The following is a 17,871-nucleotide window of genomic DNA, read 5'->3' as shown; positions in this document are numbered from 1 at the left end:
TGCTTCCTGAAGTCCACAATAATCTCCACTGTCTTCTGGGCATTCAGCACCAGGTTGTTGTGGCTGCACCAAGACACCAGACGTTCAACCTCCCTCCTGTAGGCAGACTCGTCCCCGTCAGAGATGAGTCCAATAACGGTGGTGTCATCTGCAAACTTGATTAGCTTGACAGACTGGTGGGTGGAGGTGCAGCAGTTGGTGTACAGGGAGAAGAGCAGAGGAGAAAGAACACAGCCCTCAGGGGAGCCGGTGCTGATGGTCCGGGAGTCCGAGACATTCTTTCCCAGCCTCACATGCTGCTTCCTGTCCGTCAGGAAGTCAGTGATCCACCGGCAGGTGGGATCAGTATTTAGTATTTAGTATTTATTTATTTATTGTCATTGTCAAGAACAATGAAATTGCGTCTGGGGCTTCCATACAACCCCAAAAAAAGAAGAAAATAATAAATACCCCCTAAAACCCAAGTGTACATATTTAACCCAGTGTGACTCCAATGCAATAAGACAATCCTTAGCAATAATGTTCGTAGAAATTCAGACAAAGACCTGAGAAACATGACAAAATACAACAATGCAACCCATTCAATATTATTGTACTGTGAGATATGATATCAGATATGATAGTTATCTATTTAAGAAAGGGGGGGGGGGCAGGAGGGGGAAGAGAATAAAGATATGATGCACCAATGCAGACCAGTTCATTGCTATTAAGAAGTTGGATATGGTTATTGTCCGTGAGAGGGGGGCAGAGAGTGGGGGGCACATTCATCTGGGAAAGCTTGCCTTGGAGATGGTCTGGAAGGATGGTGTTGAAGGCAGAGCTGAAGTCCACAAACAGGATCCTGGCGTAGGTTCCTGGGGAGTCCAGATGCTGCAGGATGAAGTGTAGGGCCATGTTGATGGCGTCGTCTACAGACCTGTTGGCTCTATATGCAAACTGCAGGGGGTCCAGGAGGGGGGCCGTGAGGGTCCTGAGATAGGAGAGAACCAGGCGCTCAAAAGACTTCATGACCACAGATGTCAGAGCCACGGGTCTGTAGTCATTTAGTCCAGTGCTCCTAGGTTTCTTGGGGACAGGGATTATGGTAGAGGACTTGAAGCAGGCAGGCACATGACATGCCTGCAGTGAGGAGTTGAAAATGCCAGAAAACACTGGGGCCAGCTCGTTTGCACAGTGTCTGAGGGTGGCAGGAGACACACCGTCTGGGCCGGGAGCTTTCCGAGCATTCAGACTCCTAAACTGCTTCCTCACATCTGCTTCATGAATATGAAGAGTTGTGGTGGGAGGAGGTGGTGTGAAATCCTCTTTTGTGTGGGGTGAGGAGGGGGGTGTTGTAGGTGAAGTGTTTGAAGGTGGTGATGGCTCTATGGAGGGGGGAGAGGTGGGGGAATGAGTGTCCAAAGTGTCTCTATTGTTGGGGCCGTTGGAGGTGTGAAGGCTGCCTGATGGCTCGTCAAAACGGCAGTAGAAGTCGTTGAGGGTGTTGGCTAAGAGCAAGTCATCAGTGGAGTGGGGGGTTTTAGGCTTGTAGTTTGTAATATTCCTAAAACCTTTCCACACAGAGGCCGAGTCATTCTCTGAGATCTGCTGCTGCATCTTCTCAGAGTGCTGATGTTTAGCAACGTCCACTTCTTTAGTGAACCTGTACTTGGCCTCTCTGTAGCAGTCCCTGTCTCCGCTTCTGAACGCCTTTCTCTTTTCCAGCCACAGCTTTTTGAGTTTAGGAGTAAACCAGGGTTTGTCATTGTTATAACTCACCCTGGTGCGTGATGGCACAATGCTGTCCTCACAGAAGTGGATATAGGAGGTGACAGTGTCCGTAAACTCGTCCAAGCTGTTAGAAGCAGCCTTCATTGTGTCCCAGTCTGTGGTCTCCAAACACGTGCGAAGCTCCTCCACAGCCTCGTTGCTCCACAGTTTTTTGGTCCTCACGACAGGTTTGGAGAGCTTCAGCCTCTGTCTGTACGTGGGGATCAGGTGGATCATGACGTGGTCAGAAAGTCCGAGTGAAGCGCGGGGCACCGCACGATAGGCCCCGCTGATCGTGCTGTAGCAGTGGTCCAATGTCCTCTCCTCTCCTGTGATGCTGTTGTGTTAATATGGAACAAAATCTCTAAGGAATGATTCCAGCAACAAGCTGAAATTCTGCAAAGACAAACTACAGCAGCTCTGAAGGCAAAATGCGGTGTAAGTGTACCTAATAAAGTGGTTGATGGATGCACACATTACTGCAGTGTATGCAACTGGCATACAGTATTACTCTCACTTAGTTAAGCTTCACTTATTATTGCTCTTTTGTACATATTTGAGTCTGAAGTAAAAGCTAATTCAGTGCTGGACAGTATTCAGGAAAGTGACAGATGAAATGTCATCAACAGAACCAAAGTTTCTTTAGCACTGAAGCACGTGTAGAAAAATTAGCTGTGTAAGAAAGGCTAGTGTTGTGGGGACATGTGTCACTGATCTGACAATTGCAGTAAGAGTAGAGCAGAATCCCCAAAAGTTGATTCTGTTCATCTGGACGTAGCGTTTTGAACAGATGAACACAATCAACTTTCGGGGATTTGCTTACATGGATGATTGAGCATGCATCAAGTAGAGCAGAATGACTTTTCTGATACGAGATTTGCACCCAAGATATAGAGAGAAACTGGTAATCTCAAAGTGAACCACCAACTTTCTGATTGGTAAACGACCCACTCTACCCCTTGTGCCAGCAGCCATACTAAACAGATTACGAATGCTGCGGAGAACAGAAAGGAGTCAGAGGGCACAGCAGCGGCAACAACACCTTGGCCTGATACATCCTAGATTCATGATATAAATTGGAGGTTTCATCAAATTCGATCCACATGGTGGAACCCACGATGTCGCTGCTCCTGTGGGGGAAGATGACGCAGCTACATAGAACAGGACAGCAGGTCAGAGTAACCTCCCACACCTCTACAATGGTGCTGGGAGGCTCTGGACAGCCCTGAAGCAAGTCTTCAGGTGTTGTAGCTCTCAGTTGAGTCCCTCACCCTCTCCCGCTTCTCGGTCGAGTTTCCTGGATCTGAAACTGGTGAGTAAGCACTGGTTTCCTGTACATCTCTCCACCCCTCTATATTCTTCCACTGGGTTTGTTGTTTGTAGACTAGCCTATACCTAAAGATACAGTGAAGATTAGACTATGAAATAAGACGTTAAGTTTTGTATTCAATTGAGTACACAGATAAACTATATGAAAACACCACTGTGTGTTGTAACCGAAACAGGAAGTGGTACTGCACCGCAGAGAGCCAACACCAGTTCCTCATCTCCAAAGCAACCTCCGTCTCACCTGGACTCCAGCCCTTTGGCCCCTCCTCCATCCGTGTCTGTGGGAGGTCCGATGACACCTCTGGATTTGATCATTCGTTTTTATTCATCTCTGGCTCTCTTTCACTGTCCTGTCCACACACCCCAAACCAGTCGAAGCAATGGCCTCCCCACCCAGAGCCTGGTTCTGCCAGAGGTTTCTTCCTGTTAAATGGGAGCTTTTTCTTCCCACTGTTTCCAAAACGCATCCTCATAGGTGGTCATATGATTGTTAAGGTTTTCTCTGTATTATTGTAGGGTCTTTACCTTACAATATAAAGCGCCTTGAGGTACAAATGGGATTTGAGTAGTACCCAGTAGTTCAACCTTTAGTTGAATTGTTAGTCTGCATGCATATCGATCCCTCTTGATCGACTGGTTCATTTGCACTTGTGCTACAATCAGTGGATTTCAGTTTGTGTGCCGGAGAAAGAAAAGATATGGATATTACTTGTATTTTATTTTTAAATGACGAAAGGTAAAATGAGGTAGGTAATTGCGAGACAGTGTGTTTCAGCTATTTTATCAAGTAATTTTAAGAAAAGTCTTCTGTGTAATATGTGTAATATATTACTTGTTTTGACTAACGACCCCAAGAGTGTTCACAACAAAGATGGGAAATACCTCGCACATGCACAAACATTTGACATGCATACAATTTATTTGCAGAATATAATGTCTTTGATATGTTGCTGCTTAGAGTGAAACCAATAAGAAACCAGTAAAACCAGCAGGTTTAGGAACAGCTTCTTCCCCACAGCTGTCACCGTACTGAACTCTGCTGAACCTTTCCATCCACACTCACTTAACCCTTCTACACTCCTCCTCCCCCCATCCCTCCCAGTGACCATGATCAGGACTGTCATTCATTCTCAACATTCACCATATGCTCACATTGGTTACTGCTATAGTTTAGGACACTGACATAACATAGTCTCTGTTATAGTGCTCACACTGTTCACTATTATAGTCTGTCAGAGCTCTGTGCTTCCACTGCTGTAGAGCTCTGAACAGCAATATAGAACATCTGTATGCTATAGAGATCATCTGTATATACATATACAACATTACATCTGTACATTTGTCTGCAGTTCATCTGTATATTTGGTCTCTACTTAACTTATCTGTATATAATATGCTCCTATTGCACTTACTGCTTAGATGCAAACTGTATTTCTTACCCTGTATTTATACATGTGAAATAACAGTAAAGTTGAATCCTGATTGTTTTTGTGATTTGGCACTATATAAATAAAACAAAACTGATATGAATTCAAATAAACCAAATTTTGAATTGAATTAATTCATATATAGTGTAAAGGACCATGCACCCAGCGAGCAGAAAGGCCATGACACACACGCAAGAAAGCGAACAACACCAACAAAAACAGGGAAATGGGCAGCAGCAGCAGAAGCATTCAGGGAGATGAGTTTCAGGGTGCTGTCTCAGTGCAATTTCCAGCCTGAATCCTCCTGTGGTTCTTGTGCTGACAGAGTTAGAAGAGAGAAAAGACAGAAAGTGCTGCCCACACCTGTACAAGCTTGGTATAGGTAAGTGCATCAGGACGTGAGGCGTGGTTGATGATATTTGACAAGTGTCATCAGTTACTCTGAAACTGTGTAATCAATATATACTAATATTGTAATAGTATATTGTCAGATTAGTGTAGTACAGTTGTTTAAAACTGTAAGAGAAAACAGATGCTAGTAATCATCAGGACCACAAAAGCACTGTTAACAAAACTTCCTACATTTGCTCTTCTAATCTTTATTTATAGCTGCATGTCACAAAAATACAGTTTTCCCCCTGATTGTTGTGCAGTTATACATACCAGTGTACAACAGATCAGACAGCTACATAATGTCTTACTTAGCTAGTATTTCGCTTGGTCAGCCCAGTAAAACTAAGTTTTGAAGCCCTTATTTCTGATTTAATATTGTTGGTATTCCTGGTTAATAATATGTTTCTAACCTGTCTTCTGTTTAAAACACTACTAATTTTCTGTGGATAATCCACTACTATGTTTTCATTCACAAATTCATATGATCTAAGTGTGCGGATAACATACAGTGTCATTCTTCAAAAACATCTAACCTTTTACACGTGCATGTCTAACTTATGCGCCGATATGGGCGCGGCTAGCGCATTTTGCCGACTTCCGGGAACTAATGCGAGGAATTAACCATGATGACGCGAGCCTCCCTGTGTAGCTGCGGAAAGGGGGTGGGGGGGGGGGGGGGGTTCATAAAGCCTGGTTGGTTGGCAGTTACAACATGGCAGGTCAGCGGACCAACAGCCTTTGAGGAAGACAGGAAAACCCTCCCACCAAGACTCTGGATGGTGCGTTTGGGTGAAGCAAAGCAATTCAGTAACAAAGTCTTTTAATGGTTTAGTAAGCGGTTTTCTCTTACTTGCTGTTGCATGTTCTGATCATGCTCTGGAGTTTAGTTTAGTTACAGTTTTTGTTTTTATGAGTATTTGCTTTATTGCTTTAATCATAGTTCATTGCTATAATTCTGAAGTAAATATTCTTGGTAGAATTTCAGCCGCTCAGCCGCACAGGCTGCCATTTTTATACGTTTTCTATGTTTCTATGCACTGTGTTTATCTCCCAACACTTATGTTACTATGCAGCCACGGTGATTTATATACATCGAAAATATGGTGAGACACTGTCAAGGACATCTTAACAATGTGCTATTTTAAATTTATTTTCTTTTAACCCATTTTAAGTATGTTTTTCTTTGTTAAACTGTACATTTAATAAATGTAAAGGCTTGGATAAAAGTCATTTGTTTGAGAAAAAAAACACATTTTGTGTCTGTGTCACTGGGTTCTTTGTAATTAATACTTTTCTATACAGCAAATAATAACAAATGAGAAAAACGTAGGTAAAAATAATAATAAGTTGTTGCCCCCTTTGAACCAGTAACAGCAATAGAATCAGTGGACCAAAAACTAGACAGACAGATACTTTATTGAGCCCACTGCTGTTACAGCAGCGTGATAAAGAGTAAAAATAGTAAAGTCTACAATGAACAACAAATAAATAACACAGTTAAAATAAAAGTGCCACATGCTCCTGGTAAGAACCTTATACGATGAGATTTATAGGAATGATAAAAAACAAAGAAATGTAAAAATGAAGTTAGTTAAAAGCAGTAAAAGTAAGACTAGCATTGTGTAAATGATGCAAAGTGCACTAAATTACATGTACACTATAAATCTAAGAAATACAGCTGCATGAAGGTATAGTACAAGAATACTTTTGGGATCATCTGAATGCATAGTTATTATACAGCTTTATAGAGATATTGAATTTACAGATTCAATATCTATCCAATATCCTCACTTATGTGGAGGCAGCGGAGAGTGAGCGGCGGGCAAGGCAGAGTCCGGAGAGCTTCCCTCAGTCTTTGGTGGTGCCTCTGCTCCACCTTGCTGCTTTGCACCAATGCTGCAGGCTGACAGAGCTCTGTGAGGACGTCTTATAAAGGTTCTTATAAAGAACCAAGCAGAATCAGTCTGGGGGAGAAGGAGCTCTGCTGAATCACAACTGTGGAGTAGAGACGGTGTGATGGGTCAGGGAGAGCGGTTTGGAACTATTTGGAAATAATTCATTCAGTGTCCATCATTTGTTCTTTCTTCTGATTTTCCTGATTTCATAATAACACTTACATGCTTACGTACTACTTTAATAACATTTCAGATGCAGTATTTATATTTGTAACAGACTAATTTTAAATGGTGGTGTTAGTACTTTTATTTTGGTGAAGAATGCAGATTAAGCGAAACCGTAATATTTCCCAGCTCTTTGTGGGTCCGTGAAGTACACGAAAACTTGGTCAACAAGCCGCCAGTGAGCGGCTTTTCAGCCCGGACTTCTTCCTCAGATTGGACGGCGTATTATCGCTTCTTTGTTACACAACTCGGTAAAGACCACCAGAAGCGTGTTTTTAAGCTGTTCTCCACTAGGAGCGAGTGGATGTGGGCTTTGTGATTTTTATTTTACTCTCTAAGAGTTGAGTGTGTCGATTTACACGGTGAGGAGTACACTTCCATGTGGTCAGATTATCAGCGCGTCTAACAAAAGACCCGCTCACCTCCTCTTGTCTCCTACCACTCGGTTAATCCCCGCCGCGTTCACAGTCCGGGTTCCGGGTTTACTTTACTTTGAAGTGTTTGGTCAGAGTTTACGTCTGATCTTCGGATATTGATATATCCAGTTTCCTTCTTATTTTCTAAGTGCGGCCGGTGGAAGCGGAGCTGAAAGATGCCGCTTCTCCACAGAAAACCTTTCATCCGACAGAAACCCCCGGCGGACCTACGACCAGACGAGGAGGTGTTTCTCTGTAAAATCACGCACGAAATCTTCAGGACCTACGAGTAAGTACCTTACGGCCACTTGTCTCACCTGGAGGGTCCTTTAAAGAGTCACTTGAACTGAAGTTTGAACGATGTCTCATTGACAGTTGGTGCTTAGCAAACTTCCAAACAAGATGAACAAAAAACAACTTTTGTCCTGAAAAAACAAAACAAAAAACTTTTATGGGCTCGGGCGGGGGGATGCATGCCCCCCTTCTCCCGCGCCATTAAAACGTAGGTTAAAGCAGGTAGTCGGGTTTGAAGGTGGGATTTGGCAGGTGTAATGTTATCCAAGTCAGTTAGCCAACTGAAGCTAAAGTGGGTTAGCTGGGTAAGCTAACACTGAAGCTGTCAGTGAGCCGGCGGTTAGCTCAGCTAGTTTTAGCAGTTAGCTTGATGTGGTGAGGCTCGGTATCCGTTCATAGTGTAGGTCTGTTGCACCCACCTGCTGAGGTCCAGCGCACTAAGAGTGCTTTTTAAGAGCACACATGAAGTTTGCAAACTCACTCGGTCATTTTCCCGAGCGGGAAAAAATCAAAGAAGTTCTCTGTTTTTACTCCAAACTGAAGTTAAAGTTCCGCTAAACTCGACGTCAGTCTGAAGAAACTCGGGCCAAATGGACCGTGGACGTCTTCAGCTGACAGCTTCAGTATATAGTGGTACATGTTGGGTGAGTGTACTCAAACATTATGTGTAACTTTATACATCTGCTCCACTGTAACATAGTGGCAAACATGACGCGATACGTCACAACTTCTGTTTTTTCTGACAGCTTTAGCAATAAAAACGGTGTAAAACAAAAGGTGGCACACCTCAAATTTCTATTCAAGTAAGACAAACTTTTCACTTTGTTTCTCTGTTTTTATATAGAGACATGCTTACTTGTCTTGGCAGAGAGTTGAAATATGTGCAGATTGTACTAATTCTTCATTTGATGAAGTTAACATGGTGTACTCACTGACTACATTTACATGCACACTTGTATTTCTGAGCATTATTCATATTGGCATACCGTGCAGGTCTTAGAGGAGCCTTTGTTATGACATTGACGAAACTGAAAATTACTTGTGCATATAATTATTATGATAGATGGATCTGCTGGTTTGTTTTCTAAGATTAGCGCCTGCATATTTGTATCCCTGGTTCCTACGTGTTGAACAGTTCCTAATATTTTAACTGCCTCTAGTTAAAAGTTAAAAAGCCAAGTATGGTTCAAAAAGAGGTTCACATTCTGTGGACGTCTTCGCACTGAAAACCAAAAGTGACTACAAGGCAGTTAACAGATGTTGCATAATTGATAAAGGCAAGCTTGGGCTTCCAAATGTGCGGGGGGGTGTTGTAGCCTAGAGAGACGATCGGGAAAATTAAGTTCAAGTAAAACAAGAACATACAAAGAATGTAAAATTACACTAAAGAAGGAGCAAATATATCTGTCCACGTATGCGACTGATGGCACACCCGTAACCTGTATCACTTGTGTTTATTACGCTCTCTGTACAAATGTTCACTCAGTTTTAGATCAGGTTTAGTTTGTTGGGAACTGTTCTCCCTTTCTGGGAGCTAATCAGATCATTTGATTAGTTTTAATCAAGTAGATCAAGTAGCGATGCGCTGCCCGGTGTAGGAGGAACTAAGTAGATTATTAAAATGTGCTAGATTTACAAACTAGAAAGAAACAGAGTTTACTAAAGAAACTTACTTGGCCAGTCTCTCCTGCTACATTTTGCAATTCTGGATTTTAATATATATTTTTCATTTGTCTGAGACAACATTGCTTTGGCTTTAGTAAGGGATACCACCCTCAGTCTTACTTTGGATGTTTGCCTGCTTCATAACAGTTAGTCTGTACTGTACAAGCCTGCTCTACAAAGCAGAAGGTTGAATTATCCAGATAACTTTACTGTTAACCCTGGAGCTTTCTGGGCTTCGAAGATGCTTCAGTACTTCCTGAGGTGTAGCACTTTGGAAACATATGGTTCCCTAATGTTTGGGGCAAAGACACTTTTTATGTATTTCTTTCTTTCTGTACACCACCACAGCCTTTTGTAAATCAATCGATATCATGTTGAAGTGCACACTTGCAGTTGTTGTGGAGTCTTTAACTTAAAATCTAAAGTGTCTTGAGGCGACTGTTGTGTTTTGGCTCTACATAAGTAAATTCATGTAATATTCAGTGTCTGCCTGAAGTCTACAACCAGTTTCCTCCTTTGCATCGGTGTGCTAGACCTTTACTGCATTCAGTTTTGTATTTAATAATGGAGAAGTATGTTAGGCTGAGATCAGATGACTGACTTGGCCATAACATAGAACTTCTAAACATGCTGGTTTTCTATAGAAAGCCTTTTTTTGGGGGGGGGTTTGCATACAAATTATTTCAGAAAACCACCAGGGTCAATCTTATTAGTACTCTGAAAAATGTAGAAATGTTTAGCAATTAATGTAATGCTCAGTGCTTTCAAAGTCAAATTAAAATGGGGATCTTCAGATTCCAACATAATATAAAGATTTCAGGTTGAGGTTCCAGAAAGATCGTGTTACTGGAAGTGCTTCCTTTCGGCAGATGATGTGAAACTAGAGCTTTTTGGAGAAGGCCTGTTTATGTTTGTTGACTGAAGAGAGATGCATACAACCCACAGAACCCAGCTTCCACAGTGAAACACGGTGGTGGGAGTATCATACTGTGGAGAGATCAGAGCTGGAAATCTTCTTAAGGTGGGAGGGATCAAGAAGAGAGAATGATGGGAGAAGACTTTGAAAGACAGCCAAAGCGGGTCTGTGTCGACGCTTCGTCTTCCAAAATGATGACGATACAACAATCCCTCCTGGTGAAGAACTGCCTGCAGAAGGACAAAGTGAACATTACTCACTTGCTTCAACAAAGTGCTGAACTGAATGTTTGGCAGAGCTGTGTTAAAATCTGTTTAATAATCTGTTAACAGCTCATTAACACTTTGAGTCTAGTAATGCTGTCCTCATGTATATCTGGTGTCATTATCATTTGCACTGCAGATGCAGTCCGGTCTGTTTTGCAGCATTTAGATGACTCTGAGCAGAGAGCATTACGCTTTAGAGTTCATCTGCTCCCCATCAGCAAACACTAATGGCCCAGTTCCACTGGCAGCAGTACACAGCCATCCTATAATGATGCCTCCACCATGTTAGACGAGCTGGTGTGCGTTGGATCCTGAGCTGTTAGACTCAGTCTCCATTCTTTGTCTCTCTGTGGTTTCACAGAACTCTGCATGCTTTCACACTTGGTGTGACTTTGACCTTCATATGGATCCAATCTTCACCAACATGAAATCAGCTTGAACTGTTTTTGGTTTTTACCCGAAATTTTAAACTATCTCAAACTGTGGAGGCTACACTGCTATAAAACAGGCAGACAAACGGATTCTATTAAATACTTCCTCCCTTCATACTCTCACATCACTCTCACTCTTCTGCAGCAGCTGTGTTGTTTCAGTCCATATTATGTGGTTCACCCCTTGTTTTTCTCATAATATAGTTTTATCATTCTCTGTAAAGTCAGTCCTTCTCCTGCCAGTGTACTTATCCATAAAAGTGACTGGTTAGATGTTTCCTTCCACCCCTTTCACATGAACGAGCAGAGAAACCCTGGGATAGCTTAGTCAGTTGATCACCGCCTTCATGTAGCTGCGTATTCTGATGGCACGTGTTAGTGAAGTGAATCCAAAGAACTGGACCTGTGCATGTTGAACTCGCTTTGTAGTACAGGGCTCAGGTTGTTTCAGTGGTCCTGGATGTTGGTCCTGATTGCTCTGCACTGGACTGTCTTGGTCTGCAGCTGATGGTGTTACTCCTTGTTTTGAACTGTAGATTTGGTGTGACTTGAAATGCCACTCTAACCAAGACCTGAATCAGGTGAAGAACTGATCCACTCCTTTGCAGTGAACCTACCAAGCCTACAGAACAAAACGAGGACAGCCATCACCTGCTGGAGTCCATTGGTGGAGTTGGTACTGGGATCAGTAACTGACTGAACAGCAGTTGACAGCCAAATAAATAAAATAACTGTGTGGGGAAAAACTTTAAAATAATTTCGACCAGCATATGATGGGGGTCATATTTGTCAATCCTGCCTTATAGAGAACTGTCTGCAGGGTTCTGGTCTTTGGATAAGTTCTGAATGTCATACAGGACAGTGAACGAGATGAGAGGTACTTGATGTGTGTTTGTAAACATTCTTGGAGCTTCTAGAAACTGGACTTGAATATAAAGAGGCTGTGTGCGCCTTAATATCTGATTGTGACCCTCCTCTTCCTCAGTGAGTTCTTTGAGAGGACCATTCTGTGTAACAGCTTGGTGTGGAGCTGTGCTCTGACGGGGCGAGCGGGACTCACTTATCTTGAGGCAGTGGAGAGTGAGCGGCGGGCAAGGCAGAGTCTGGAGAGCTTCCCTCAGTCTTTGGTGGTGCCTCTGCTCCACCTTGCTGCTTTGAGCCAGTGCTGCAGGCTGACAGAGCTCTGTGAGGATGTCTACACTTTTGTCAAAGACCGGTTCTTTCCTGGGGAGGTGGTGGACGTCAGTGGATGTAATGGAGCCAGGTACACATTTGAAATATATCCATGTTTGTGTACTTACAGATTGTTAGCCTCCATCTTTCTGTGTTAAAGAGCAAAGGTGAAACCAGGTGGAGTGAGGTCATTTTCTGCTTTTGCTTTTCAGATATGTGTGTGAGATCCTGCAGGTACACCTGCCTGATTCCAGTGTTAGTCGAGCACCAGATGTTAACGGCCACGGCAAGATGGCTGACGATGACACGATTGTCATCAGTGATAGTGATGACGAGCACAGCGCCTTCCAGAGTTCCACAGTACAAGTCAATGGGTCAGTAGGTGAAAGGTCATGCCAATGTTACGATCTCAAGTTATTGAAGTGTGATCTAAAGTGTGTGTGTGTGTGTGTGTGTTAGCAGGAAGAAGTCTTTGAGTCCATCAGTGTTCAAATACACAGTGAGGATGATGAAGAACAAACACAGCGAGCCATTCACTGTCAAAGCCAATCAGATCAGGTGAGAAGCTCCCAGGTACAACCATGGAAAGTATTCTCATAATGCAATAAAATAACAATCTGCTGCGTTCAACGGGGTAAACGTCGTGGTGCATAATACTCTGTGAAACACAAATTTCAGAGCAGGGAGAACTTACAAGCTCTGTGTCAGACTCTTAATCCTAAATCGATGTGATATTATTGGCACTTAAAGATGTGGTGTGAGAGGACTTCCTTGTCTGTTCACTGTTCAGTGCTGGAATTATCAAGTGTTTTGTTCCATATCTTGACTATACATGTTGTAAAGGTGAAGCATGACACATTAATAAAACTGATGTGGGCTGAGTTGGAGTGGGAATGACTGCGCTCAGGCACTGATGGGAAAGTGGTTTCTCATTGTTAAACTAATTGATTTATTTTGTATTAAGTCGCAAGAAAAGCGCTCTGTCCAGAGAGAGACTGAAGCTGCTCTTCAAGCAGCACTGCGAGCCTCAGAGTGGGATCGTCACACTAAAGGTGAGAATATTACTGCTAAAGTCAGCATCTGCTGCAGCTGCAGCACCCTAATCACAACCTTGCTGTCGTCTCTCGCTGTGTTTCAGCCCTCCTCCATGGCAAAGTACCAGCTGTCTAAACAGACCTTCTCTCAGTTCTTTCCTGACGAGCCCCCACTATTCTCCTTCAGCCCCTCTTCTAAATGTGGAAGGCGTGACTCACCCGGACAGGTACGTATGAGTTATCATGCACTGGCATACAGTAGGGTTAATGGGGGGTGACAAAGGATTAACGGGGTCCTACCCTGAAGCCGGGCTTCAGAGTCTGATGGCTGGCTCTTAGCCCCTGGGGCCCAGCCAAAGAAGCTACCTGGGTCCCCTCTCCGGTGGGCCCACCGTCCACAGGAGGACCACATATCCTCGGTTGAAGGTCGATGAAAGAGTTTGTTTGTATCCCAGATCTGAGGTTATATGTCCCAGTTACTCTGGCTCTTTAAGAAAATCTGTGGCAGAAAGGTGAGTCCACGTGTTGGTCAGCCCTCAGATTCAGGAGGAATGGTCCCATACAAATGCAGGGAGAACTTGGTCTGAATGTCTGCTGTATGCTGGACTTGTTCCCAGTGGACTTCCAGCTGCTTGTCACAGGTTCTGTTTAGGGCAGTTCGATATAACGATATGTATCGCATGACGATATAAAAACGTCTGTCGTTTGTTTCGTGGTGTCGCAAAATAAACTGTTTACAGCAATATTTTTTCATGTTCTGATGTCACTGTAGTGACTTTATTAATTTCTTAAAGTTCTCTCTTTCTCTTATATTTAATATAACCACACTACGGACAGACAAGCGCCTGTTTGTACGTGTTGTCGTTAGCAATAGTGACGGTAAAACCATCGCGTGGCTCCGCCGTCCACGTGTTTGTTTTCCACGTAAACCTTTCACCATAAAGCTCAAGACGCTGTTGAGACTTTTGCATGTAATTCAGTTTATTTTGAAGAGTGTGCAGAGAGTTTACGGAGGAGAAGCAAAAAAGAGCCGTCAGGTGCTAAAAAATAAACCTTAGACTCAAACTTTGAAAGAAAACGGCGGCCGTTACAACTTGCGTCTAAAAATGTATCGTTTCATGCATCGGTCAAAACACTCGACTCCAGCTGCACGACGCCCAGCTGGAAACAACTTCACGCAAGTCGAGCTGCCAGAGATTCACAGAATTTACAGAAAATGTTAAATTTTTGTGATTTATATCGTTGCCAGGACGATAAATGTCTTGTATCGGGATATGAGATTTTGGTCATATCGCACAGCCCTAGTTCTGTTCATAGTTTCCATCAGCAGGTGTGTAACCAGCTGTTGGTGGATCTCCACTTCAGTAGTTTCAGGATTTCAGCTTTGTTTTCGTGCATAGAATAGAATTCAACTTTATTGTCATTGCACATGTCACAAGAACAAGGCAACAAAATGCAGTTTGCACCCATCCAGAAGTGCTTTAGCAGTAATATGGATATATTGCAGAGTATGGATCTATTATAGGAATGTTACAATGTACACGGTATGAAGGCATGTTATGAATATACTATAACTACACTCAACAAAAATATAAACACAACACCTTTGTTACTGCTCCCATTCCCCATGGGATGGACGTAGAGACCTAAAATTCATTCCAGATACACAATATAACCATCCCTCCCAAACAGTGGTCACAAATCAGTCCAAATGTGTGGTAGTGGGCACATCTGCTATATTGAGATAATCCATCCCACCTCACAGGTGTGCCACATCAGGATGCTGATCTGACATCATGAGTAGTGCACAGGTGTACCTCAGACTGCCCACAACAAAAGGCCACCCTGGAATGTGCAGTTTTTTGCGCTATTGGGGGTCTGGGGACCCAGAACCGGTCAGTATCTGGTGTGACCACCATTCGCCTCATGCAGTGCAACACATCGTCGCATGGAGTCTATCAGATTGTCAATTGTGGCCTGTGGAATGTTGGTCCACTCCACTTCAATGGCTGTGCGAGGTTGTTGGATATTCGTGGGAACTGGTACACGCTGTCGTATACGCCGGTCAAGCACATCCCGAACATGCTCAATGGGTGACATGTCCGGTGAGTATGCTGGCCATGCAAGAACTGGGACATTCTCAGCTGCCATCTGCCCTGAACAATGTGAACCATGATTCATCCGTGAAGCCCACACCTCTCCAACGTGCCAGACGCCATCGAATGTGAGCATTTGCCCACACAAGTCTGTTACGGCGACGAGCTGGAGTCAGGTCAAGACCCCGATGAGGACGACGGGCATGCAGTTGAGCGTCCCTGAGACGGTTTCTGACAGTTTGTGCAGAAATTGTTTGGTTGTGCAAACCAATTGTTCCACCAGCTGTCTGGGTGGCTGGTCTCAGACGATCTTGGAGGTGAACCTGCTGGATGTGGAGGTCCTGGGCTGGTGTGGTTACACGAGGTCTGCGGTTGTGAGGCCGGTTGGATGTGCTGCCATATTCTCTGAAACGCCTGTGGAGACGGCTTATGGTTGAGAAATGAACATTCAATGCACGGGCGACAGATCTGGTTGACATTCCTGCTGTCAGCATGCCAATTGCACGCTCCCTCATTGCTTGTGGCATCTGTGGCATTTTGCTGTGAGACAAAACTGCACATTCCAGGGTGGCCTTTTGTTGTGGGCAGTCTGAGGTACACCTGTGCACTACTCATGATGTCAGATCAGCATCCTGATGTGGCACACCTGTGAGGTGGGATGGATTATCTCAATATAGCAGATGTGCCCACTACCACACATTTGGACTGATTTGTGACCACTGTTTGGGAGGGATGGTTATATTGTGTATCTGGAATGAATTTTAGGTCTCTACGTCCATCCCATGGGGAATGGGAGCAGTAACAAAGGTGTTGCGTTTATATTTTTGTTGAGTGTATGTACAGGCTATAGCTGTAGTGAGTGCACAGGCTATGGACAGGTTATGCGTATGAAAACTATACAGATTTTAGATATACAATTGAGTTTTATTAAACAGTTGTAGAACTATAATTATCACATTGTACAGAATGACTGTCTGTACAGCATTACAGTAGTGCAGTTCAGATCAGTGAGAGTGGCTAATTTCCACAGTGGTTATATAAAGTGCTGGTGGTTGTGAGTGGTGGTTCAGCCCATGTTATTATTGTGTGTATGAGTTGTGTCCATTTGTTTGTTGTGTCCATTCTCTGTGTGTGTGTGTGTGGTTGTGGGTGTGCGTATGTTCAGTCCATGAGTTTAACGTGGGTCAGATGTCAGGAGGCAGAGTTCAGGAGTCTGACAGCTGTGGGGAAGAAGCTGTTCCGGTACCTGGTGGTCTTAGTCCGGAGGCTCCTGTGGCGCCTCCCAGAGGGCAGGAGGGTCCATGTGATGGGTGACTGGGGTCTTTGATGATTTTCCCAGCCCTTTTCAGACACCGCCTCCTTTAGATGTCATTTATGGCAGGAAGTGGTGCTCTGGCGATGTGCTGGGTGGTTTTCACTGCAACGCCTTCTGGTCCGAGGTAGAGCAGCTCCCGTAGCAGACTGTTATACAGTTGGTCAGGATGCTCTGGGTGGTGCGGCGGTAGACGTTCACCGGTTCGAAGTTCACTACGTTGGCCTCATCAAGTTATGACCTCCAGCTTACACTGGAGCAGTTTGCGGCCGAGTGTGAAGCAATGGGAATGACAGTCGGCACATCCAAGTCCAAGACTGGTTGATTTCTGAATTTACAGTCATTTTTTCATTCTGACATTAATACAGTTGATCTTAAATCACAAGAAAATGCGAAAATCATCATGAAATGCTACGAGAAAGTCTCAGTTTTAAAAACATATCCGCAGATTTTAAAAACAGCAAAGTTATATGCAACCATTTTCCTAAAAATGCAGCCAGTGTCTTTTTTTGTACAACAATTTCAAACTACTAAAAATAAAATGACAGAACAGTTCGCTGCCACAGAATTTATTTGTGCCACTCCACAAAATAGTTTCTGTCCAACACAAGACAGAGGAGCCAATCACAGGCCTGCCAGCAGGTGTATCACTCCCCTGCGTTTACACTGCAAACGGCCTCTGGTGGCTTTTTGGCAGCGACTGTGACATTTGGTTTGTCTTCATTGTTCTGACACAAAACAAACGACTACACTCCAAACACACTGTGTGGCACCAATCTCTCGTCTCAAATCCCGCTAAAACTCACTCGCTCCTGAAACTTTCTCCTCTTCCTAAACAACTAAATATGACGTGGTCATGTCATTGTTCTTGTGTTTGACGTGGTGCATTTTCCCACCAATAGTAAACGGGTTCAGTGCGAGCAGAGTGCGCCTGTGAGCCTGTCCTTCCTGCTCTAAACATGATGATAGTATTCAGGAAAAAGCTTCGCATATATTCCACGTATAACTCTGGTTTGACTGGCCCATTAACACAATTTTAAAAACTTGTGTTGAAGGTGCGGACTTCAAACTATATACAAGTCGAAATGGAGACTTGGTGTGACTGCTCCTCAGTGATATATCATCTTAAATTGGTCGAGTGATTTGGATGCGACCCCAGAGGATGAAGCAGCTCTGTGCTGTTGACCAGTGAGGGGACAGTTTGACATTGATCGACAAATTGGGGCAGATGTTGTACCGGCCGTGTAAAA

The 17,871-nt window shown here is 43.7% G+C and overlaps 1 protein-coding gene across 2 annotated transcripts in view; it reads left to right on the top strand.

The window, feature by feature from the left end:
• The first annotated feature begins 7,164 nt into the window (after positions 1–7,164).
• Positions 7,165–17,871, top strand: part of baz1a (bromodomain adjacent to zinc finger domain, 1A) — a 40,885-nt gene continuing 30,178 nt past the window's right edge. The window contains exons 1-6 of one of the 2 annotated variants that reach the window (XM_014408195.3): positions 7,165–7,723; positions 11,992–12,270; positions 12,392–12,553; positions 12,642–12,737; positions 13,144–13,231; positions 13,318–13,440. In XM_014408195.3, the coding sequence (XP_014263681.3) occupies positions 7,611–7,723; positions 11,992–12,270; positions 12,392–12,553; positions 12,642–12,737; positions 13,144–13,231; positions 13,318–13,440 (861 nt within the window). In that variant the 5' untranslated portion in view covers positions 7,165–7,610. Of the gene's footprint in view, positions 7,724–11,991; positions 12,271–12,391; positions 12,554–12,638; positions 12,738–13,143; positions 13,232–13,317; positions 13,441–17,871 lie in introns of both variants that reach the window. The other variant, XM_076877842.1, reaches the window with a different exon arrangement.

The sequence above is a fragment of the Maylandia zebra genome, linkage group LG19 (assembly GCF_041146795.1).
Source record: "Maylandia zebra isolate NMK-2024a linkage group LG19, Mzebra_GT3a, whole genome shotgun sequence".
Taxonomy (NCBI): Eukaryota; Metazoa; Chordata; class Actinopteri; order Cichliformes; family Cichlidae; genus Maylandia; species Maylandia zebra.
This window is presented reverse-complemented; position numbering and strand designations above follow the sequence as displayed.